General features: G+C 44.7%; 2 protein-coding genes across 5 annotated transcripts in view; one reads left to right on the forward strand and one right to left on the reverse strand.

Annotated features, from left to right (window-relative positions):
* Positions 1-6,378, forward strand: part of TENM1 (teneurin transmembrane protein 1) — a 748,569-nt gene extending 742,191 nt beyond the window's left edge. For all 4 annotated transcript variants that reach the window (XM_064518178.1, XM_064518175.1, XM_064518176.1 and 1 more), the window contains one exon: positions 1,259-6,378. In XM_064518178.1, the coding sequence (XP_064374248.1) occupies positions 1,259-2,017 (759 nt within the window). In that variant the 3' untranslated portion in view covers positions 2,018-6,378. The remainder of the gene's footprint in view (positions 1-1,258) is intronic.
* A 2,286-nt stretch (positions 6,379-8,664) lies between these two features.
* Positions 8,665-22,312, reverse strand: SH2D1A (SH2 domain containing 1A). The gene is made up of 4 exons (XM_026123122.1): positions 22,115-22,312; positions 10,305-10,368; positions 9,197-9,332; positions 8,665-8,900 (listed from the first exon to the last, which is right to left on the reverse strand). Exons 1-4 carry the CDS (start codon positions 22,249-22,251, stop codon positions 8,860-8,862), a joined length of 378 nt encoding a protein of 125 aa, XP_025978907.1. The 5' UTR covers positions 22,252-22,312; the 3' UTR covers positions 8,665-8,859.
* Between the last annotated feature and the right edge of the window lie 3,718 nt (positions 22,313-26,030).

Below are 26,030 nucleotides of genomic sequence, written 5' to 3' on the forward strand. Positions count from 1 at the left end.
ACGTTGTTTACTGGCATCACAACAGAGGAGAGTTGTAAGGAGACGCTTATAGGAACATATAATGAGGAAACCTGCTTACAGAGAAACCCTCAAAACTGGGCGGGGGGCAGCATAGGTGAAAGGCTAAAGGTGCTTGTGTGAAAATTGAACAAGCTACACAAAATTTTATGTAATTAAAAAATTTAAACAACAGATTTTCATCTTTGATTGCAAAGGTGCCACAGCAGCCAAGAATATGAACAGCTTTACAAGTCTATTCCTCTGAAACTTTTTGCAGGAAAACAGAAATTTTGCTGTTGTGGATTTGGGGGGGGAGGGGGCAGTTGTTTTTTAGCAGTAAAGCTCAACCGGGCTCCAGGGCTCAGTGTCCCTCAGGAACAGCCATGCAGAAGCTATCAGTGTCCAGCAATCCATGAAACTGCCACAGGCCCAACTACCAAGAGATATGCTGAGCAGGTGTTCATGTTTTGCATTTAAACACATGAGCATCTGTGAACAAAACAGCATGTTTTAAAAAGAGGGAGGAGAAGAGATGCCTTTCCCATTCACAGATGACTGCACAAAGTGCAAAGGGCTGGAGGGTCAGAGCTGGTTCCAGATTTAGGAGCATGTCCATGTAAAATTCTCACAGGTTAAAGAAGATATTACAAAGGCACAGAGTGCAGTGACAGGTAGTGTTAAAAGAGAAAACAGATGGTTGGAAGTAAGATTTTCTTATCCTCAGTGGAGAGTGAGATCTACAGATCTTATGTACTTTCCTGGTTCCTATTGTTCTGTTGTTTTGAGACCTTCACAGTCTGCTTTCCTTAAGGAATGAGCTATAAAAAATGTTGTTGCTGTTTTACAGAAGACATAATGAGACACACAGAGACTGAGTGATTTGTCTAGAATCACATGACAGGGTAGAGCTTTGAATTCGCGTTTCCCCAAGCCTACAAGCTGAAAGACCAGCCATTAGAATAACAATTCAAGGAGGAGAGGGAGAAGAAAAGAAAGAATAAACATGAAAATAACATTTGTGATAAACACATTTTCAATTTGTTTCATGGAAACTAAAGAGTCCAAGATACAGAAAGCAATACCGTAGGCAGTTGGAAGTCCTGTGCATATACCCAAGCTCTGTGGATGTGCGTGACGATTTGCAAACAGATTTAGAAGATCCGTTCTAAGCAGTTGAGAGATTAATAGGGACTGTGAGACACTGTCATGAACTGCAGAATTCCTCTCCTTTAACTTTTGTTGGTATTTCCTTTTCCAGACTATCCTTGGTATTCAGTGTGAGCTACAAAAGCAACTCCGGAACTTCATATCTTTGGATCAGCTTCCTATGACACCCAGATATAGTGACGGCAAGTGCTACGAAGGAGTGAAGCAAGCCAGGTTTGCCGCTATTCCCTCAGTTTTTGGAAAAGGCATCAAATTTGCTATCAAGGATGGTATAGTGACAGCAGACATTATAGGCGTGGCTAACGAGGACAGCCGGCGCATTGCTGCCATCCTCAACAACGCTCACTATCTGGAGAATCTGCATTTCACCATAGACGGCCGCGACACCCATTACTTCATCAAGCTGGGGTCTTTAGAAGAAGATTTGGCGCTCATTGGCAACACCGGTGGACGACGCATTTTGGAGAATGGTGTCAATGTCACTGTGTCTCAGATGACTTCTGTGATAAATGGAAGGACTAGACGGTTTGCCGATATACAGCTCCAGCACGGTGCACTGTGCTTTAACGTTCGGTATGGAACAACCATAGAAGAAGAAAAGAACCATGTCTTAGAAATAGCCAGGCAGAGAGCAGTGGCTCAGGCCTGGACTAAGGAACAGAGACGGCTGCAGGAAGGGGAAGAAGGGATTAGGGCATGGACAGATGGAGAGAAACAGCAGCTCTTAAGCACTGGGCGGGTGCAAGGCTACGATGGATATTTTGTTTTATCTGTGGAGCAGTATCTAGAACTTTCTGACAGTGCCAATAATATTCACTTTATGAGACAGAGTGAAATAGGCAGAAGGTAACAAAGAAAATCTCTGCCTTTGCGTCACCAAAGACTGCCTGTTTTTAAACATAAAATGGTTTATTGTATTGGTTTTTCTAGATCAGAACTCTGTATATATAAATATAGAGGAAAAAACATATCCAACTGCCTTTAAATGTGACAGAAGATGGTATTTTAATATTGTTCGTTTAACTCTTTGAGAGATGACAGCGGAGATTTTTAGTTCTCGTGTGGCAGTATTCAGACGTTTCCGAGGCAGAGCACTAGCCGTCCGGCGGCGCAGCTCGAGCACGGGGGGCCGCTGCGGCCGACCCGCGCCGCCGCGCAGGGTGCCTGAGAACGCAGCGTGCTCTGCTGTCTTCTAAAGAAACACGTCCTTTTTGTTGTTGATTTTAATTCACCAGTTATTTAAAAGGTTATAGAGCCTGATTCTGCAACCCGTATTTCCTGGGTAGCTTTTATTCCAGTGAGATGTCCCATGCATTCAGGGGTGGCGTGCGGAAACCAGACCGGGTACGGAAGCTTCCTAGTTGCTCACCAACCCAGCCCATGTCATTTCTCACAGCTGTGATGTCAGGGATTTCCAAACCTGGAAAATACAGCTTATATTGGATACAACGGTGCGTAAAGGCTGTCCCCTATGACATTTACCTTTGCTCGGCCGTAGCCGCCTCTCATTCACTCAGTGACGAATGCCACGTTGTGTCTGGTTTTGCATGGGGTGGCCTCTCACCCCGAGGTCTTCCGTGGGCCCTGGGTTATGCTGGAGTCTGCTAACGCCAGTATAGCTGCAGAGCGCCCTGGCCAGGGGGTGCGATGCCGCATGGCGCTGCTGAGGTCCAGCCGAGTGTCAGAGATGGACAAAAACGTCCTTTGATAGCACTGGAGTCAGCAGGAGTCTCTCCGGTCTCTCTGGATTGGGCTTTAACTCGGTGCTTTTGGGACAACCTTTGTCGCCCAGCTGGGAGGGTTGGTGCGGTGCGAGTGGCGATTAGAAAGCAAGCCCTGCAGGAGCAGGACACCCTGTATCTGTTGGACCAGGACTCTTCACAAATCATTTGTAAATCGCAGTGTTGGTTTTAGGCCTCATGTTGTTTTCATCTTGGTTTAATAATCCTGTTGTAATACTCATTTTTTTGAGTCTGAAGAAGATTGGTGGGTTGGGAGTTGATGAATCTAAGTGTGGATAGTAAATATGTTGATAAATGTAGAACCTTTTGGAGATGACTTCACTTTTCAGCTCAATATCTAGAGCGCACAGAAAAACATTATATTGCATGGGCAGAAATTTTTATTTCCCAAGGTATCATGCGCTGCTGGCACAGTTATTTCATAGCAGAGTAGGCGATCCTTTTTTTAGCTTGTCATTTTTAAAAGACGTGATTATCTTGGGGGGGTGGAGGCACATGGGGGGTGGGATGGGTAAGCAGATTTCCTTTCCTGACTTTCAGAGGGAGCTAGAAGTCTTGTTATAGAGCCTGTGTATCCGTAACAGTGATGTTATCGCACATTTCTTTCAAAACAGACATAGCAAATATATTGAAACAATTTCTGCTCATATTTACCGAAGGCAACAAAGTGCTTTCTTTGTCTTTCTTCATTTGTTTCCACTTTTCTTTTTTCCCTAGTTTTTGGGCAAGTGGAGCAGACTGTACCGACGTTAGAGATGAGCCTGAGCTGGGCTGTCAGAGCGGATGCCCGCTCATCGTTGCGGCCTCGGGTCTCGGCCTCGCGCCCCGAGTGCCTCTTGAGGGCCTCGCGGCTGCTCTGCAGGATCGGGCTGAGCCAGAGCCTGGCCCCAAGGGCACCCTCTGCTCCCTGACCCGGCGGGGAATTTGGGTTGAAATCCGCATGCACCCCTTTGGATCAGGCTCATCATTAACTAGTGTACAGAATTTAGAGCTGGCAACATCCACATTTGATAGCTCTGATTTCCGTAATTTTCCATAAAATCATGGAGAAGTTGAATACCTCCACACCAGCCTAAAAATGGACCTTCAAAGTCCTTGAGCCTCTAATATGCTTTTAATCAATGGAAGAATGATTTATGAACTGTATATAGAGAGAGCATTCATAAACGTGATGATGTATTTTATCACTGATCCAAGATGTCAATATTAGAGTCTATTTTACTTATATTTTAAGCAATTACACTTTTTTGCAATTCACTAATGAAGTATCATTTTCAAACTGCTTTAAATATCCATTATAAACAAATATTTGAAGCTCTTAGAATTACCTTGAACTGTGCATTTCTAGTATGTAATACATATTTAGTTAGCTTGTGCCTTTAGTTTCTTAAATTTATATTTGTATTATATGCAGGAAATGCACTTTGTATTACCTACAGCTGTGTTTTTTAATACTGCCTTGATTATTGTTGTTCTCATATTATGCCAAAAGGTCAAAGAGTGAAATGTATTACAGGTTTGTCTCTGAAAGTAGATTTGGCATTTCCCAGTTCCTGGGGAGACATTCTAAGGTACATTTTTGAATAATATTTCTTAGAAGAATATTGATGTAAGAAGAATCACATGCCATTACATCGCCCTGTTACAAACAAAAAAAAAAAATACCTTCCTTATAACAGTTTCAGGAATTTAGAAAACTAAAAATAAATGTCATTTTGAGGTAACAGTGCTAAAGAAACAAATAATTAATAGAAGAGCACTGGAGACTGGTGGTGCATCTACACGTGGGCCAGCCAGTAGTGACTGATGAGAACTATGGCAAACAAATAGCTTTGGACCATCTTGTTCATGAACAACCTCAGATGGAGGCAGAGAATATTTGTCTCCATTTTTTTTTTTTTATTTTCTGGTAGTTAGGCCAGCTTTTGAGTGTTTTTGTAGTTTTCTTTCTTTTTTAATTTTGCACTATAGCCTAGAAACCCAAATGAGAAAAAAAACAAAAAGACTACTAATGGCACAGAAAATTTTTTGTCAATTAGATGAGGTAATTTGATGCTAGCATTCTGCACTGTGAACGAGGTTCTGAAAGTGGAAAAACACAAACTAAATTTTAAAAAACACTATTGCACACTATCCTGTAGTGAAGTACCTACCATGAGAAGATACTTTATATTTTTTATGACAGCCAAACAAATAGTGCGTACAAGTAATGTTTCCTTTGCTTTCATATTTATTTAGCAAATCTAGAACATTTCAAAGGTATAAATATATATATAGATATATATGTAGAACATAGCCAAATAAATATATATGAACTGGTCAATGTGCAACTCGGTATACACATCCTAGCTGTTTAGTTCGAGATCTTCAGCGTCCTCTCAGTTGTACACTAGCTAGACGCGGCCTCCCTTTTTTTACCATGCGTTCACGCGCTTTGGGAAGTTTCGTTTCAAGAGGCTCTGCGCAGAGGCCCGCGGCCGAGCCCTCGTCCCAGCCGCGCCGCGGGGAGGGGGCCGCCGTGTCGGGGTTACCGAGCGGTAGCCTCTCAAGGGGATGAAGGTTGTGGAAGCCAAGGTGCAGCTGCTCAAGCGGAGCGGGGTGGACGGAGGAGCTCAGGTGTTCGCGTACGGGGCGGAGGGCTGGGCAGGTGCTGCCGCACGCCCGTCTGCGTCCGCAGACAGCCCCGAGGGCTTTTCCCCAGCAAATGCTGACTGTTACTTAAACCTGTCCTTGATACAAAACATTTTCAGGTCAAAAGCATCCTGACTGTAAGAAGAATCACTTCTCCACAGAAACTGATGCCGGTAGAGCTCGACTTCGTACTGTGGATTTGTCTAGGCGTTCATCATCGGCCATTATTTGTCTAAGGAAACGTGTTTGACGATTACCAGTCTTTCCTTAGATCTTGTGGTGGACTTTAGCCTCTTAATAAATGTTAGTATATCAGATTGTGTCCTTGACAGTATTTTACTTGTATGAACCATGATAAAACATTAAAATCCTCATACTCTTCTGGCAAACGTGTCAGTAAAAGAGAAAGAGAAGCATAGCATACACTGTATGTCAGAGCAATGTTCCTTTTAGCTTTCTCATGAAAAGTAAAAATGTTTACAATGTATGCCAAGATCTTCAGTTTCTGCCTAACATCAGTTAGAGGTTCTGATCTTACAGAAATTGTGTTACAATGGCCTAAGCCTTGTTGCTAGGAAACAATAGGCTCCAATTTTTTTATTCCTGCTCTAACTCCTGTGCTGAATAGTGACTGGATACTGTACAGGTTTATGTTATATGGCTGCAGTGAAATGGTCTGATGCATTTTGCTCTGGGTTTCAGACCAGAAGCATGCATTTTCTACAAGAACATCCCAGCAACACGCTGTAAATATTAAAAGTTAATATATTATGTGTCGATATTTGAAAAAGAAAGTACTTTGACTATTTCATTTTTAAAAAATAAAGGTGCAAACTGATCGCGTGGGACGGTGTCGTTGTTTACACCACATATGTGGGATACTCTGATTCTGTCATTAAAAAGTACCTCCATACAGCTGATGAGGCACTTCCTAAATACAGGCTTCAAACTGTGTTTGTTGATGCAAAAATTTGGGGAGGGAGGGCTGTTGTCGGCAGTATTTAATTTTACTTCTGATTCACCATAGGTTCATGCATATCGTTCTCATAGCACTGCATGTGAAATCACAACCTAGTTCTGTGCACAGGTGACTACATTTCATCAGAAAAATGAGAGAGAGAGAGAAAAAAAAAATTCTGGTAAACATCAGCACACTTCCAAGAAGTGAGTGGGTGCAGCCGAGGGGCCGAAGAGCAAAGCTGCAGCACTTACACGTTCAGGAGATGGTTTCCTGGCCTATTTCAAATAGATGGTGATGAATGACTGCACGTATCAAAAATAGGCCTGCGAGAAGAAATCAAAACACCCGCCATTTGCTGTGGGGAGGGGGGCGGCAGAAGGCTGCCAGCAAGGTGGGTTTAAGGCGAGAGGGGAGTTTATGTGGTGCAAAGCAGACGGAGCGTGGGGCCGGGCCGGGAGGGCTGCTGCTGGGGGCAGGCGCAGAAGGCGAGCGCAAGGGGACGAGCCGCCTGGCAGGCAGTATCAGCTGAGCTCTGCGGCAGCTCTGCCGGGGCTCCGCGAGGGTTTGGGGGCAGGTAAAAACACGACTGAGTCAAGAATTAGCTACCTGGGACTCGGTCGGGGAGAGGACTGCCTTTGCCGGCAGGCAGGGGCCGGGGAGGAGACGCGTGGCAATGGCGAGCCCCAACACGCAAAAGGGTCAACCAATACCATGGGCGTAAAGCAACCAGGCGCTCCCCGACATCGCCTCTGGTGCCAGTAATGCTCAGCTGAGCACCTCCGTGGCTCATGTTTGCTGAATTATGTAACAATAATTAAAAAAAAATGCAGCTTCTAAATGTTTTATTAAGAGCAAATCAAGCTGGATCTACCACTGTGTTGCACAATTAAGATAAGGACCTTGGTTCAACCAGCAGGTTCATGCAACAGGGACTGGAGCCTAATGCATACTGTAACACCATGCACGCTGCAATATGCCATGTGTCGTTGCGGGGAGGATGGGGAGCCATTGCACTGTAAATGAAAGCTGACCTTAATGTAGCGAAAACTAGAGCAATGAACAAAAATTGTCACAAAGTCACAACAGTACTGTCCACCTGTCACTTTATCATGGGGATGGTTATTCCCAGCACTGTTTTACAGGGAACATGGTTTAACACAAACACACACACACACACACACACACCCATTTAAAAAAAAAATGAGGTAAAACTGCCAGCCTTATTAAACGGCAATGCAAAATGCTGCTCGCAGAGGACTTACACTGCTTAACCACTGCAGCTGCAGCCCCTTGAGCTCCTTCCCTGCCTGCGCCCGTTTGCCTTGGGCAAGGTGACAACGTGTGGATCCAGGAGACCAACAGTGAGGTCGCATCAGGGTTTTGGACAAGGGTGCATGGGGCTCCCTAGCATGTCTCCCATACGTAGCCACATATGCAGCCGTGCCGGTGCCTCAGTGAGGCAGCTCGCACCAGTGACACCCCCATGGGCAGCAAAGCGTGGAGATGTGACTCTCCTCGTGCTAGAGGAGCGCAGCAACAGCATACCAAAACACACAACTAGGTAAGGAAAAGCAGAGCAAATGGCATGCGAAAATAATTTTTGTTTTTATATCATATATGGGGCGGGGGTTGACATACAGAGAATATCTAAAAAACAACATTCCCTGCTTCATTGGTTGCTCCCGGGTACTCAGCATGTTGCTAAGGCTTTCACTTGCCTGTGCAAAACTGTGAGTTGTCCGCCCACGGGCTGTGCCAGCCGGTTGTGCTGCACTGCACGGCAGGAGAGCCTGGTGCGACAAGGCAGCGGCAGCCTTGTGGTGCCTCTCCTGGAAGAGCTTTAGCCAGGGCATGCAAGCGCCACCACGCAGCCAGCCCACCCAAGGAAGGGACACCTTCCTGTAAGCAGCTTCTCTGAGGATGTAAAAGGGGCCTGGCCCAGTCCTGCAGGCATTTCAGCCAGAGCAGTCTGCACAGCAGAGGCTAAAGTCAAGTCACGTAAAAACCAGGAGCTAATCTTGAAGGGGAAAAGGTTTGTACTTGGGAGTAAAAAGAGGAAAAAAAAAAAAAAAAAAAAAAAAAGAAAAGAAAAGAAAACAACATTACACCGTTTAGTGGTTGACATTTTTTTATCTTCTCTCTTAAAAAAAAGGCAAATCTAAATTCAAAACATTTTGAAACTTTTTGAAACTTAGAATTTCTAGCTAAAAACATTACAAGTTTTATTACATACACATTTCTGCAAATGTTACAAGAAAACTCATGGAGTTGTATTATCATATAAATCGTTCTGGTCTAGAGCACGGACTAGAGGCGAGACTGGGAAGGACGTGTGCGCCACGCTTGGGGGGGGCGTCTTCATGACGGCTGCAGGTAGAAGTCATGGCCTTCCTTTCTCCCTAAGAAAAACAATCACAAAAATATGACAGGCAGACCTCAGCAAGAAGGGGATCGAGCACGACGTTTGCTCTCGCAAGGGTGACGGCTGCAGGGAGGCAGGGAGCTGTGCCAGGCTCCCGGTCAGGAAAGTGCGTGCAAAAGCAACCTTCTCCTCATGTTAGCAGGACTCGGGCAGCATCGGACGACCATCGCTTGGGTCACCCAGTAGCAAAGCTACAGGACGCTTTGGCAGAGCCGCCGTCCTGGGTCGCGCGGGTGGAAGCCTGGCGCCGCGGCCCCCGGGCACCGCACGTACCTGCGGGGGGCTTGGCCTTGCCCTCGGGGACGATGGGGTGCTGCAGGGGCGTCACGATGCCCTGGTCGGGCTTCTGGAAGGCCGTGAGCAGGTTGTTCACCTTCCGGAAGAGCCGCCTGTGCACGCCGGGCGCCGTCTGCAAAGCCACAAGGCCGAGGCGTCAGCCCGGGGCGGATGGTGCCCACTGCCCCCCGCCCGAGCAACGAGCTGATCCGGCCTCTGCGCTGCTCCCAAGGACGATGCAGATAACAATTTTTTTTTTTTTTAAATCATCTCTGCAGTAATGTGAATCACTTTTACTCCCAGATCTGAGTAACACCAGAAATCAGTCTTGTCTTCCAGAGCACTGCAAATTCTTCTATTATAATAACGGCCAAAGAATTAAGCCTGTTAAGCAATTATTTACTGTTTGTAAATCAGTGTTGGTTACTGTGCAAACCAAAAGCTTGTTATGCCTTAACATGCTGGCTGCATCCAAACAAAAAACAAGCCCTTCACAGAGGAAATAAAGGTTAACATTCAGGCTCCTTCCACCTACATCACGGTCTATACGGCAAATAGTGCTGTGCCACACCTGCATTACCAGTTGCTTATCAGACAGGTGAAGATGCATTTTGTATCAGGTTTTGGCTATCCTGTATATATATACACACACACACATATATATGTGTGTGTATATGTATGTATTTGTATCCTATATGTATTTCACACCAGTGATGAATTAATCTGGACAGAAATAAAGTTTAAAATGTTGAATGTTGTACATTGAATTTCTTTAAACATTCTGGCATCAATAACATGTATGATAGAAGAGCATTGAATACTGACGGTGCTTGTCAAACACAATATTTTTGCCATTTAAAATGATGCAAAATAATGCACTATTGCATTATGCAAGAGCCGAAACGTAACAAGGAAGGAATTTATGAGCTCAAGACCATCAGAACTGGCACCGAGACATCTTAGCGATGGGCTCGCTCGAGATCAATTACCTTCGATGAAAATCAGACTATGCGGAAACATGAATAATTTGAATATACTTCATTGAATCAATACCAACATGAACAGGATGCAGGGATTTTTCAGAAGGAAAAGGGAAAGCACGCACCTCAGCACTCCAGGACCCTGTTTCTGTCTTGGACACTCTGTAGGTATAAACGTAACCTTGATGCCTGTGAAAAAAATCAGCAGGGATTATTTATTAGTCATTTATTCTGTCAGGTTTCACATGCAGTACACTCTGGTATGTGGGAGACTAACCTTTTCTTAATAAATTCCTCCATACAGGCTCTAGTTAGATGCAAAACTGAGACCTGGCTCAGAAGCGGTCTTCGACCCTCTTTTTTTCTTTTTTTTTCTTTTTTTTTTTCTTTTTTTTTTTTTTTTTTGGATGAGAGGGATTGGTCTGACCCAGATCTAGTTTAGAGACCAGTTATTCCAGGTTAAATGACATTGTTGTGTTTCCTGCCTCAGCATTTTTATTTTTATTTTTACTTTTTCAGTGACCTCCTTTTACCGACACATATCAGACATAATTTCTCTGGAAAAAGAAAATGTGTATTACTGTCAGACAGCATTGCTGCTATGTGATCTATTTGAATGCAGATCTTCCCAGAAGTGATACCATGAGTGTAATTTATTTGGCAAGCTAGAACCACAAAATACAGGTAAATTACTTTTTGCCTTGCCAGTACATTCCCAATTCCCAAACAGTGATAGAGGAGCCCCTGGACCTTATGAGAGTGTGAAAGCTTCCTTCTTTTTAAATCTATTTAGAGTCCTTTGAGAATAAACACTAACAGCACAAGACATATTAATGTCTGGAGTCAGTCCTACTTCTCCTAAGAACCCAAGACAGTGAATGATTTACATGGTAAAACGTTACACCAATATCCAAAGTTTCAACTTAGAACAGGGACAACTGATAACAGTTCCATGGGCGCAACATTAGTTTAGACGGTATCAGACACAAAAAAGTATATTTTATACTTCACAGATTACATGACTGCACAGCAGGATTTTAGGGACCATTCGCTATTTCAGCATCAATACTTATTCTTAAGAAAGCAGAAAAATACTATATTTCTTTCCAATTATACGCAGTGTTACAGTAGTTACTACAAAATAGTGGAAACCATCAATGACACAGATACCATACGATTGCAATTACTTACGCTCCATGTCATGGCTCCTGGACAAATTCTTATTAAAAAGTCATTATAGCAACCTCTGCAGAGGGGTTTCTGACAAAATTCAGCCAAGGAGGAAGCTGTCACACTGCTCTAACACCACAAAGTGGGAGCCAGATTCTCAGGTCTGATTTGCGAACTTTTCCCCACCGGACTCCCGCTGCGATTGAACGCGGAGGCATTAAGATGCAAAGCACAGTCCCTCCTGTCCAACTTGCTGGGGACACGAATGATCTCTGCGTCAGCCGCAAAACTGCCTTGCTGCTCGTGTAGGGGAATACACGTCCGACAGTAAGCCCAGCTTCCCACCACAACTTCGTCCACCTCCTCTTTTAAGCAAAGGTAAATTTTCCCGGAGTCACAACTCCCCAGCTGGTGCCAGATGGACCCGAGAAGCAGCTGGGTGGCCTTGTTGTGCCGTTCATGGACAATCTGTGGGGGTAGTGGAGGGGACCAACGCGGACAGCCAGCACTGCTGTCCCCCCGTCCCACCCTCGGACGGTCACAGTGGTTGACAACACAGCTCAAGCTCAGTTGTTTAAAGTGCATCCATAGATAGGCCACCAGATGTGTTCATGTTGAGAGAAGTCAGTGCCCCCCATTACAGCCCTTAGACCGTCTTGCAGTACCACATCTTAAGACTGCCGCAAGCTGTGCCTATATACTCATCTTCTCTCGAGTAGCTGATGTTCACATTATCTTTCTAGAAATCACAAGGGGCTTTCCTGCCACCTATTATATGCAAGATAACGGTCAATGTACAGGTACCAAAATTAGGATTTTTTTTTTTAGGCCACAGTCTAAAGGGAAATACCAAACCCATTCTTGCATTTTGTCCCCTCTCATTGAAACAGGTATTTGACTATATCTTCCTGATGATTTTTCTTTTCAAACCTCAAAACCAACAGACCTGACTTGTAAAAATCTAAAACGCATTCTCTTGCCTCCTGTTTTTACTAATAAACTGCGAAGATCACTAGCGCTTGTGCTTAGTTGTCCTGAAGCATTCCAAGTGCTTCAATCACTTTAAAACCTGATTTTTCCACAAACAGCTCAGTTGCCTGGAAAACTACCATCTGTTGTTTGTCTTTTTCTCTTCCTAAGAGACTGCATGACTTGAAGTGGTTGAGGGGTTGGGGTGCTCAAAGGTCTGACGGCTTTCAGCACACTGCCAGAAGAGTATACTAAGCTGGACAAGCTGAAAAATAAAGTCCAGACAAAGTAATATTCAGGGCTGAAGCAGGATGAGGTATAAGATAGCCACCTACCTAGCATAAAAAAAATCCCAACTGTAAAATACCTCAGCCAAGCCTGGGGAAAGCACAAATGATAATACAGAAGAGAAAAAGGAAAAAGAATCTGGGAACGTGGACACTTTGAGCATGATGCGGAGCATGAGAGGAATATGACATTGCTGTCACAGCCTTGCCAGTGACAAGTGAGAGCTTCAATTCATTTGGCAAATCTGCATTTTTTTTTTCCCCCAGAGGAGGAAACACTGCAAGGCATGAAGGGGTTTTACCGTGCTTAAGCTGAAAAATGCAATGTTCTCATCTGTTGCTGGCTCTGAAGCCGTCAGTAAAGAAAGCCCATACATGCAAAGGGAGATGACACAAGAGCTCTATAGATGCTTCTTCCAAGGGAATGGACCAAGAAATAAGGATGTGTTTTGTTAAGAATGTGAACAACTAGGTCTTCCCATCAAAACACTTTCCATCAGGATCTTTGTTTCCACAGAATGAAGGCTTTTCTGATAATTACGCTCCTAACGAATATGATCTTATCAAGACTTTCTGTTAAACAGCAGGAACTTACTTCATTACCACTTCAAAGTGCTTTCTACCTTTAGTGTGTGAGTGACATGATTTTGACGAGCCAAATTCTCTGTTACATGGGCACAGTCTCCCATGAGAAACATCTTAAGATTTAAGCTATCCAACATAAATTGAGATCAGTGGGGCTGAAGGAGGAACAAGCTGTTTTTCTTAAAATAAAAATCAGAAGAAAAAATTAAAAATTGAGACTGTGTAGAACGCTTACCTTCCAACTAGCAAAAGACAAAACACCGGGTGAATGCAAGCAGAAAAGTGCACTTATTGGCCCTTAGGTCTCAGGAGATGAGAAATTCCCCAGCCACCATCAGGGGACAGCTCAGTTTTCTACAGCTTACTCAGGTCATGGCAGAAAAAGGCTCGTTTACAGGATGTCCCCACGTGTGCTGCCAGCGAACTGAGCTGCTGAAGCCCGTGAAGCGAGCACCACGTGGCCTGGGCACAGCTGTCCCCGCGGGGCTGGTGGCCGTTCCCCCACCTCACTGCTCATGCAGCAAGGCCATTGCCCATATAGAGCCAGGACCTGACCGCCTCCCCCGGGAGGGAAAACCAAGGAGAAGGACTTGCAGCAGGTCAATCAGAGGAGGACTTCAGGTGGACTCTTAGTGACATTTGCTTGTCAGGCTTTCTTTGAGGATGACCTCGCATCCAGGTAAAGACCCCAAAAAAGGCAACTCTGTCCTTTTGTCTGGCCTGGGGACTGCTACAAGCCTGATTCGCTAGTGCAAAGTTCCCGTTTTGTGCTAGTGAGGCTCAAGTAATCAGGGCATATTCCTGAATTCGCAGCTTGGTGAACTGAGCCCTGCAGGTTCTCAATCAAAAGCGGAAGATGCTGGTGCATCTTGAAAATGCTGGTGAGGTGAAGTAGAAAACAACTCTTGCTAAAAAGACAGCATTGGGCAGCACTTAAGAAAGAGTAGTTTAGTCACCACTGATTTTTTTTTTCCTCATTTCACATATTTCATTTTCTTTTTCATCTCCGTAACAAAGGGTGTGTTATACCAGCGGGGAGCAACACTAGCACTGTCTCTGTTGTAATACCATAATTAGGAAAACTTTGTCAAAGGAAAATCTAGGAAAAGTTCCTATGACAGGGAACAGTCCACTTTGTATGACAGGTTTTTTTTCTTTATAGATAGATAATTCCTCCCAAAGAGTTACAAAGGCATCTTTCACAGATGACATACCAAGACAGCATCTGTCTACCTGTCCTCTCCACTCCTGCTTTTCAACTGTGATCAGACTTGCTAAAGCCGTATTTTCTTTAACAGGTGAATAATTACAATCTTCCGCACCACTGAAATAGCTAGAGGATATTAGCCGCATGCTGCAGCTTAAAATTAACCATGACATTTCGGCTGCATGGTACATTTTAGAATCATTTCCAAATGTTTTGCATCTCAGTTGGGAAATTTTATTAAATTAATTTGTATTCATTTCTGAGTCCAAAATGGAATATAAAGGGATAAAGATAGAGAGATGGAGGAAAAGCAATGTCAGCAATAAATGACATCAATTTCCTTCTCTTTACATCTCTCTCTTTTCTGATGTCTTTGCGCTATAATAATCAACTCTTCTTACCTGGTGCATTTGCCTCCTGACCTCACCTTGGGATTTCAGCTAGACAATATTGCTTAAGAATGAGCCAGCTGTGCAACCTGTGAAAAATGGTCCTGAGCACTGGGAGGGGCCCATACTTGGTGACTTTCAGGCTTTTGCTCATTGGTGTCACCACAACCTAATTCAGGGGTGGAGGACGGAAAAGTAAAATGAGGGTGTTAGAAAAAACAATGTGTTTTCCATATGTTAAGAAAAAAAAGTCTTCGATGTTGCATGGGGGAATTGGGGGGGGGGGGGGTTGCGCAATTTTTAAAGCAAGACTGAACATTTGCTCAAAGGAAGGTATGTCTCCTACGGTCTCCAAGAGCAAGCAGCGGTGGCTGTTGAAGCTGGTTAGTGGTCGTCAGCTCGGCTCTGCTGTGCCGGCCACGTCTGGGGTGCACAGCTAAAGCAGCTCCATGACTTAAGCTAAAGCAGCACCCAGAGATGTCACCTGGCTTGGATCGGGGGGACAAAAACTGGAACGTGATTGAGACTGGGGATCTCGGAGGGGAAGACTGGGCCTGGGCTGCGATGGAGCTGGTGTGGAAGGAAAGCGAAGGGGCTCCACAGCTGTATGAACTGGGCAAGGAAACAGGGAGCACGGCCGGCGCCAGGGCAACCAGCATGGACGGCAGCAAAAGGACGACATGGTCAGTCCAGCCCGCCGCGTGCACGGGGGTGGGTGTCCACGAGAAAAAAGGTGGTTTTCAGTGCCGAGCCCACGGACCACTGAGTTAAAGGCCCGTTAGAGTAACACCCGTGCAAAACAGGGCCAATTAAGGCTGCAGGAGCCAGACTGTAACTTCGTCGTGTCCTAATTTGTGTGTTAGCTTTCTGCTTCATTTTCTTTCTTTCTTTCTTTCTTTTTTAATTGCTATGCTTCTGCTTGGTTTATTTGTCGTGGAAAGGTCAAAAAGTCTTGTTAGTTAATGTAGGAGAAAATCCGATTTAAGCTTACAGCTCTTCCCTCTGTCCTGGAATTTGCATTTTCTGGTTGACAAGCAGCTTGTTTCCTGGCTTATTTAGGTCTCAGATATACAATCAAGGTACAGCAACTTATCAATTACCGCCCATCAACTAACCCAAGCTGAAGAAATAGCACATTGAGATGATGTGCAAGCTATAAGTTCAATGTCAGCAAGAGCGAATAAAATTGTTTAAACTGGTGTTTACAAGATCTGAAAAGCCCCACTTTCAGTTACTGCTGCTTGCCTCGCAGCAGCTCGCTGTATACCCCCACTGAATTTAAACTTCTGTTGCTGATTTCCTTACCAACACTTCTTGTGGCAAAAATTTGCCTCGAGCCTAAATCCGTAACACCATAACATAATGGCATTATAAAGCAAATGCATTGTCTTGGTGTTCTGTAACTAATAGAAGTCTAAAAGAGCATGTCAAAGCTCATGAAACACCTCTGAATTTACACAGAGTTTGCTATAGAAGATTGTCAGCATCTTCATCACTTGGCCACTCCTATGCGTAGTGGAGCTGCTGACTGACCTATTGAGCAAATGCGTAGCCTTCGCAAGGCGCTTATGTCTGTCTGGTACAAGGTGAAGCCAGCTGTAAGTGATGTCCCAAGCCGGAATTTCTTCAAATTTGGAAATAAAATGAGAATTGATCAAGTCTGAGCCAATAAACAGAAAGAACTTACTTTATGGCAAGTCAGTAACCATATTTCATGTACTATCATTACCTGTAGAAATTTCCTTTCCTCACAAAGGGAATAACTCACAAAACAAGGTGATCTGGTGACATTTCTTTCATTTTAGGCCAAACTGACAAGAACTGCAATAGATAAAACACTGACAACATCACTATAAATGTTACTGTTTCATATTTCTATGAAATAGTAATTTAGGAATAATTTGGGAATAGGAGTCATTTGGTGCAGCTGCTTAATAGATTTCTTGTTTTTCTCAGAGAAAGGTAGGCATGGCTCTGACCATAAAATTCCTGAACCTGAAATCATTGCTCAAAATAAGTCCTCAAGGCTCAAGCCTGCAAAATGAGGATATAGCTAATCTAGGTTCTATTATCCAGCGATTTTACCCATTCTTTCTAGGTTTGCATAGTGATTACCCACTGTTCAGATCGTCTATCTTTCTAAGATCTTTCTAAGAAAATCCACTGGAATAGCTGAAAGCCACTAAAAAAGGTGTTCTCAGCAAAGGCAGAGCTTACTCTGATTAGCAGGGAGCTGAAGGGAGCAGGGAGCTCACCTCAGTAAATTTAGCATTGTGCTGTAAAAGAAGTTTTTGTAGCAGAAACTAGTGCGTGATATTTACAACAGCAACCTTGAGTTGAGGGGCTCCTCCTTGGAGAGAAGCTTTTGTTCCAAACTACATTTTAAATGCTGATGATTATTATGTGCAGTGTTATAATAAACACAATTATTCTGCCATTTCAATCAGAAATATTACATGGAAAACAAAAGACGTGCTAAGCGGAAGCCGACTCGTGATCATGTAGTACACCTTCATGCTGCACAGCTGATACATCTGCTGCATCAGAAAGTTTCGGCACATTGCCTGAACTTGTGCACTGTGGTTACAGTGACAGAAAAAAATAGCATATGTAAAATCCGATAGGACTGCAGCCTATCCCTGTTGCCATTACTGTTGCTTCAAGAGCTCTAAACAGTTTTCTATTTCAGTTTTTAATTATTCTCCACAAATTGAATGCAGCACCGTACATGAATGGCTGATTTCAAACAAATAATCTGAACATACGGTTTGACAAGTATGTCGTGTTTACCTGAACACTCCCTCAGAAATATTTAAAGGTCTGAAACAACTACTAACATTTCAAGTATATGAATTTTAAGACCCAAACTACAAATGCTTTATCTTGGCCAGTTCAAGCATGAGCTACTTGTTTCTGCATATGCACTCCTATATCTGTAAAGTGGTGCTTTTGGTACTCTCAGACATTTTATTTATGCATTTTTTCCGGCACAGTTTAAGAGGCTGCTTCCCAAACTAGCCACCATTATTGTGTCCTGTGTCCGCTGTCGACTTCATTAGGAGCAACGTGCACAGAGGATTTCTGAGGGTGCTAAAAATGTCAAGCATGGTATCGAGTGAAGAGGAAAACATACCAGTAAAGAAAGCTCCCTGGAACAATCAGCTTCTGATATTAAAACCCTGGAGTACTGCATATAGTGTCTAACCTGTCTACAGGTAGGACTTACATATTTTTTAAAGCATAAACATTTCTTCTATCCCAGTTTTCAAGAACAGCAAAAAATCTTCTTACTTTTCAGTGCAACCATAAAAATTTCCAGGAAATCATTGTGCTCCTCTATTAAGGCATTCAAAATGGGAAGAACAACAGCCTTATAGTATATATTATCAGTTTAATAATGGTATTCATACAAGGAAGATCTTGAGGGCATTTGATTTTAGGAACCTTGGGAAAGTTTGCAGGCAGCACCTCCATATACAAGAGTCCCAGGGGACCCCGCTGCAAATCAAAACCATTCCATTTTTCCATGTATAGTTTTATCGTGGTCTTAAAATATTAATGAAAGTGGGTTCTTTGTGCTTTGCCACAGCCACACCAAAAAAGATGCTCCCTTTGAAGGCTTGCATGCATGCAGCGTGCACACTGTGACTTAGGGCAGTAGAAAGCAGCATTCAATAAAAAATAGAGCAGTACTTAGGAGATACAGGAGAGGAAGCAGGGTTTCCTAGCTAAGTGTTCAAACAACAGGGGCCTGCCTGTCACCGTTACCCAGTGCTATAGCTCAGGTTTTATGCCACTACCTGTCTTTTTTATGCTTGCCCTATAAAATCAGTGTCAACCGCAAGGGCTTCGGGAAGTCTTTGACTCTTCTCCCTTTTAAAGGTCAGGGCTCCACTTCTTAATTGGAAGAACAAAAGGCAATTGAGCCTGGCCATAAACATCACTGCCGTTATTACGCGCCTGAGGAGGCTCTAAGGCTGCCAAAATATGTCAGGGTTTTTTGGGGGTGCCCAGGGGAGGGGAAGGGGTGGCATCAACTTATGAAATCTCATGGAAAAATGAGATGTTGTTTGAGCCTGAGCACCGCAGCAGCTGTCGCAGGACTTGCCGCTTGCTGCAGCTGGAGCTGGGAGAGCAGGGCTCGCGTCCCCATGAGCTCACGCTGGTCACTGCGATGGCCTCCTAATATTCGTTTAATGACTTTTTGGATAAATGTTTCTTTCTTTTGAGCAAAACCATGATTTTTTTATTTTGACAACTCCCTTGTCCTCCCCTAGAAAAAAACTAAGAAGCACTGGGAGCTGGGGGATTTTTGTTTGTTTTGTTTTATTTCTCCACTGTAATTCCAGGGAAATGCAGGGAGATAAAGAAGACAGACTGATTTGATTTTGGAAAATTGAATGTTTTTCTCTTTTTCTTTCACATGACATTTTCATTTCCATTAAAAATTTTCACCCGAAAGATGTATAATTTTTTGTTTAGCTCTGATATTTAATATGATTTATCTAATGGCTTACAAGCTGTGTTTCCCAAGCTTCAAAGACTGCTTCAGGATGACTACGCTTCTAGTAAATACATGTTTTGTCTCATCTTAGTACAGACATATACTAGGTATTCCTAGAGTGATCTTCAGCACAGATTCTGGACAGAGATATAAATTTCTGAATAACTTTGTCATTCCTTATCATTTTAATTATTTACTTAGAAGGAAGTATAAAACAACAGAGAAATACTTTCTTTTATTTTCTTTTTCAAAAACAGCGAATGCAACAACCACGTTTCCCTCCTGGTTTTTACCAAAGCTCTCTTGCACATACACGCTTGTCACCTGGGTCACCCCTGTGCCTGCTCTTCTGATTAGAATTTGGGGGTTTGAATCCATTGGTTTATTTTGCCAAATATAGGCTTAGCATCCTCCATTGAATACATCTCTAATGTCTTCCCTACTTGCTCCTCCAGTTTCTCTACAAAAGTGTTCTACTTTAGTAAACTTTTGCCCATTAAAGCACTTCTCTAGTTTATGGTACACATTTCTCTAAACTGTCATTGCTATCTTCAGTGTGAGACCATTTCCTGGTATCTTTATGATAACTGTCTGCAAAGTTATTGTGTGATACGTTGTTTATTGTATCATCTATTTCTTACACAATATTCTGAACTGAAGTATCAGGAAGTATTGGAACCAAGGCTTAACGCTGGCATTTTTCAGCCAACTATATTGGATCATAGTCATGGTAACATTTTTCATTTAATTTCTTAGCTGGATTTATCCAAGATGCTATTGAACATTTCTCTCATACATTAGGGATTATAAAACATTTTTGAGGACCTATATTATATAAGAAGCCTGCATAATATATATCGGGAATATTTTTTTACCTCTACCCTTTGCTCATCGTGTATATCTCTGAGTACAGAGCTATAACATGAAGGTCCCATAATTTCCAGAAACAATTAGGTAGAATTCTGTTCCTTATTGAATTCTTTTTTCTTTTTCCCCAAAGCTTGAAAAGGCCCATAGTTAACAAACTTTTCTGTTCTTCCTATTTTCATTTTATATATCTTATTTCACTCAAGAAATTTCATCCTAAGAACATAAATTGCCATTAATATAGCAAAAAATCCCAACTGATTGCGTGCAGATGAAAGACCTTGTTATATACTTACATCCTGATTTAGACTAATGATGGACTTATTTTAGGCTTCTCTGTTTTATGCAGCATTGTAACATTCTGCTTGACCCTTTTTCTAATTCCTTAGTGTTTCCCCTGCACTGAATGACTTCTGAGTGTTTAGGAGATATATCACCATTTCCGCTAATATTTATTTAAAAAGGATTCTGCTTTTATTGCCTATCCTCTCACTGGAATCATAGCACTCCTTACCTCTTTCTACAGCTATTCCATTTTCATTTATCTCAGGATGCTTCATATTTCCCATTTTTCAGCTTGCAGGTAAAAGCTGAGGTAAAGTATTTGTTAGCGGTGGTGTTCACCTTCTGATTTCATGAGAGAAGAAAGAAAGAATACATCTTCTGCCATGAAGACCTTTCCCAAAAAGGTGGTGGTGTATTTGTGGATCGCCTATAACCTTCTCACAGGTCTCCATTTACTGGGCTGCATCACAAGAATAATAATGCTCACCCAGGGCTTAATTACAGGTTGCTTGAAATGTTTTCAAGACCTTTGGGGAAAACTCGACCTATGACTTTTCCTTTTCTATTTTTCTGCTTGGTACCTCTAACTGCTGTCTTTGCTATCTGTTAGTGAATTTCCTGCTGGTACGAAAGCAGTTTTCTCTCGTATTTCTTCCCCCAACTTTGAGATTTTAACCAAAGTAAGAAGCAATTGTCTATTTAGCCTTGATAGATACATCTTTGTTCTTTCAGTACAACTGTACTGCCTCGTGCAGTGCTAAGTCTCAGGACTTTTCATTCTTCAGCTTTTGCCAAAAGTAGGGTAATTAAAATGCTTCATTAAAATGAGGGCCTATGACTTTACAGTCCCACAGCTCTGTCAGAGAAACCTCTCTACCCTCTTTCTGGCAGACCATCCAATCGGATCTTTCCTCTTTTACCCCAGTTGATGAAACGTTACCACTTAGTTCATTACCCACCACTGTGTCATGTACTTTGAGGCAGTTTGTGCTATGTATGATCACTCGGGGGACGCACAACCTGACAGACAGCGCCCAGAAGTGAAGGGAAGCCTTCGTCCTGGATGATGATGACTTGCGCTGCCGTTCCCAACTACCTCCCAAAAACGGGAGAAGCTGGGGATATTGAGAAATGCACCGACAAGCAGGTTAGAGAAGCACAAGAGAATTGTCAAAAAGCAAGAGGATTAGAAGCAGCACACACAGTCCTCAAGCCAAGCCGCCCGGCCCGTCTCCACTGTAGCCTCCTTGGCCCTTCCTCCACCCGCACAAGCTTGCCCCCTCTCTCCGGGTTAGGCCTGTAAGAAGCGTGGCCTCTGCGAGGCAAAACCTTTTCTGCCTGGTTCTGCAAAGGACCCCGCACTCCTTACATATTCCTCCACCTTATGTCAACGTGAGGGAGCTAAATTCTCATGTGTCTTTGCAAACAGCACTATTAGGACATTTTCCTTCTCAGCTGTGTGGGAACACCACATGCCTTGAACGCAGTGGTGGAAACCAGCACCCGTGCGGAGACCAGCTGGTGGCCTGCTGAGCGGTCTCCGTGCCACCAGTCCTTCAGCCACCAGCTGGCTGTGTGCCAGGCCCGCTTCCAGCGCGCCAGGAGAGGCCGTTCGATCTCCCCAGGACGCGCTGAGGAGGTGCTAGCAGCGACGCAGGCTCGCTATACTCACAGCACGCAGAGGCAGTACACGCCCGGGATGCTCTCGCTGTCCCTCAGCAGGTAGCTGCCGTCCACCCCCGAGGCCAGCAGCAGCTTCTCGCCAGCCTCCCGCGTGATGCTCCCGTGGTACACCGGCAGTGACTCCATGGCGGCCCGGCCGCTGGAGGCCCTGTCCCAGCGTGGCGGACGCAGCGGTGCTCACAGCGCACGGTGCTGCCTCCAACTGCTCCTCAGCTGCTGTCTCCTGCCAGCATCTGTGACTCAATGACAGATGTAAACAGGATGTGTTCACACCTCGAGTGCCTTTTGGGGCTGGCGGTGAGGCACAGCACTGAGGAAAGAGTGAGGAACGAACATGGCTTTCTTTTTATCTTTTCTCAGGCTGTGACACGCTCACGATCTCGCACCCATTACACCGAGGTGCCATTTCGAACACTACTCTCGCTCACACAACCCAAAGCTCGACAGAGATGTGCAGTGGCAAAGCGCACAGAGGCCGGGAGCCCCTAGCAAAAATAAATGGGACTGGCGGCCCTTCCCCAGCTGTCCAGCGAGCGTGCAATCTGGTTTGGGTTTCGGAGCGCCAATATCACAGCACCATCTGGTAGCGTCTGCAGTGAGGCACTTGTCTCTTCTGGGCCTAAAACAAATGCTAGAACAAAGCCGGGTCGAACGGCCCCGCAGCGGGTGCCCACGGGGCGCCACGGCATGAGCACGGCCACAGCCGCCTGCCCCGGCAGGGGCCACAGGCGCCCTGGGGTGCTCGGGGAGCAAGGGTACTTTTTTAACTTGTTCTCTTTCGAAACTTTATCACCACATGCAAAACACCTCGCGCCTGGCTCGTGCGCCTGGCTTTGCATGGCCCCTGGCCCTGAAGCCAGAGCAGCAGGGGACTGGCAAGCTCGAAACACCTCACCGGCCCGCGGTCCCCTGCAGACAGCCGGGCAGAGGCGCGGGAAGCCACGGAGATGAGCTGGAGACGACTCCCCCCAACCCGCGTGCACCTCTACGCCGGGCTGGCAGCACAGAGCCAGCAGCACAGAGCCGGCACCGCGGCTGCTCCTGCAGCGGGGCCGGAGGAGCCCCAGCCCCGCTGCAGGCACGGCCCTGCGCCGAGGGCTCGGTGCTGCGTACACACTCTTAATGTCAGAGACACTAATCATTTCCGCTCGGAGGCAGATGATGCTTTATTCCCAGCGCTCTGGCACACTAACCTCAGGGTGCTCAGGGCTGTGTATTTTATGGACCACATCTGACATTTCAAAATGTTTTTCCTTCAGCGTTTCGAAACAGCCGTGCGCTCCGTGCCTGCGGCTCAGCGCGGGCTCCCCGGCGGGCGGGCGGCGGCAGCAGCCTCCTCGCGGGCCGGGAGGCCCTGCACATCCTTCCTGGCCCCATCGCGAGCAGGTGCTCTGGCGCGATACGCCAGCCGGCAGCAGCAATCCAGAGACGTGGCTGAAAAAGACGTTTCTCGCCGCTCCTGCGGTCACACACATTTCCTTGGCACACTTGCAATCCGAAACCTCTGATAAGCTCCTGCTTGCAAATGGCTCTGTTTGCAAACAGGCTGAAAATTTACTTTTCCCCTTAGATATTTCCACTCATGGAAAAACTGAGCCTGCTTGCTGAAGCTGAACAGCAGCACATGGCAGTACCGGGGCCACATTCCTCCTCCGTCCCGCTGGGCTCATCCGGCTGCAACGGGCTCGAGACTGAGCTCATCCCGGGGTAACTCCCCCAAACTCACCCAGCAAGCTGTGGCTTCACGTCTTATGTATGTACTCAAAACTCTGCAAACCGGGTGTAAAAGTGGTAGAATTCACTAAAATACAGCATGAAGTGTAGGTCGTGTTTATAACTGATTAAACATCATTCCAAATTGAGTTTCTTAGCAGGGTAGGGCAAAATAAAATCATCTTACCCAATTGTTCACAGAATACTGTGTCTTGGTCGAAGTTCAGTATGGTGAAAAATAGGTCTATTGAGACACAAATCTTAGGAACAAAGAAAGAAAAACAAGAAAATAAAATCAAACCAAAAATAAGGGCTTTTTAAGGTTTCCATCAATCAAAATATTTTCTCTCGATCCTTTCAAAGTGTGCATCTTTCAACTCTGACCTTTAAAACAGCTTTTCCTTACAAATATTTTTTTCAAACTCCATTTAACTTTTTGTTTTTAGGGGCGGGCATTTGCTGCCCAGATCGCCACGGGCAGCTCAGACGCAGAGCAGCGCACGCCGGTCACTGCTGGCAAAGCTACAGCTTTGGCAGAGGCCCGAGGAGCCGCTTCCCCGCGGCAGCACCCCGAGCAGGCACTGCCTCCCTGCCCGGGACCGCGGTGGCTGAGAAGGCTGAGGGAAATCTCAGCTTACGGGGGACTGACAGCTTCAACTGCTGTGTTTACAGCTGTTCAGGCTTGTTACATAGATTTTCATTACTCTGTTCAGGTGAACCTGGGGACTCAGCTTTCCTGCTTATTTTTTAAAATCAGTTGTTAAAGTATTTGCACAACAAAGCAGAGCTACTGCCTACTGCAAATGGGATTAATGTGGATGGTGACAAGGTATAAGCAAAGCACCATTCCCTCGTAAAGCTGCTGCACGTTTTTTTCTCCTTTTTCAAACTATCTGTACTCTGGGGGATTTCATCTAACTTTCCGATTTCTCAGCCTATTTTCAATATTAATCGTTGATTTCAGAAATATGTGTGATGTTAGCTGGAAAGGAAAGCAACCAGAATCATCCAGTGTCACAGATATCATTTTCCCACTCATTGATTTCAACCCAGGCATTTGTAGAAAATTATAAAACTTTCAACTATGAGAAGCTCTCTTAATTGCAGAGTCACAGTGTTACCTGGCTGATCTGCATACTTCCAGCAGGTTGGTGAAGCAGCATCTATTACTGAAAAAGAAAGGGCTGTAAACACTGAACTTTGCTTATGCTAGGTAGAGAACCCACAAAACTCCCACCAACAAGCCCTGAAGCCAAGGCTTTCATACAAATCCCTTAATGCCACGCTAATTAGGGGATATGAAGCTTTTAGGAAGAAATTGAAATGTTGAGCTATGTGACATATGACACTAGGTAGGTGTCAAGGCACAGAGCACAATACAAACTGCTCCAAAACCAATGACAACCGGTGCTGCGTGGGCTAAGAGAGATACCGTGATACCGCTGTTGCTATTCTGCGCCATGCCACCGAGGCTGGAGAAACCCTCCCTTGCGTCAAACAAGTTGTCTTCACTGCAGCTTCGCACGGCTGGAACCCAGCTGGACTCACAGCAACTGCTCCATTTTTTATCCACTTATTTTGAAACAAAATGCAACAGAATTGTTGCTTGCCATCCTCTTTCGTGACGCTGCACTCACTCAGCCTGAGAATGCAAACTGCAAAATACAGCAGTAGGCTCTGGAGAGTGGGAGAAATAACTGAGAATCGAGCATCGAAGGGGTGCTGCTCGCACGAGGACTCAGCCTCCATTGCCTTCCAGTGGAAATGGGTGACTTCTATGAGCACCCCACGGCTGGCCCTGTAGGGTGCTGGATGGTCCCTTCTCTTACTTGGCTGGGAGCGCATTCACCATATTCGTGCATGCCACAGCTTTGGCCTCGGCTAAATCAGTCAAGCTAGCAGTCCCTGCAGTATGCTATGAAAAAATTATCTAAAAAATACATGAAGGAAAGGAAGCACTTTAAAGTGCTCTGAAATATTTGGCCATGAAAAACAGGCTTAGAAAGATAGGCCTGCATAGATCTCTTGGGTCATCAAGTTTAGTTCCCTGCTATCTTAGCCAAAAACATCATATAATCCCTTTCAGCAACTCATCACACCCTGTCTTAAAAGTAGCTCGGGGTTTGTTGTTGTTGTTGTTGTTGTTGTTGTTGTTGTTGTTGTTGTTGTTGTTGTTGTTGTTGTTGTTGTTC

This window comes from Dromaius novaehollandiae, chromosome 11, assembly GCF_036370855.1.
Source record: "Dromaius novaehollandiae isolate bDroNov1 chromosome 11, bDroNov1.hap1, whole genome shotgun sequence".
In the NCBI taxonomy this organism is placed as follows: domain Eukaryota; kingdom Metazoa; phylum Chordata; class Aves; order Casuariiformes; family Dromaiidae; genus Dromaius; species Dromaius novaehollandiae.

Coding starts and splice junctions, on each gene's coding strand:
- SH2D1A (XM_026123122.1), bottom strand. CDS start 22,251: ATGGAGTCACTGCCGGTGTACCACGGGAGCATCACGCGGGAGGCTGGC. Junction 9,333..10,304: donor CAGGGTCCTGGAGTGCTGAG/GTGCGTGCTTTC, acceptor GTGGCTTTGCAG/ACGGCGCCCGGCGTGCACAG. Junction 8,901..9,196: donor CAAGGCCAAGCCCCCCGCAG/GTACGTGCGGTG, acceptor TGTTTTTCTTAG/GGAGAAAGGAAGGCCATGAC.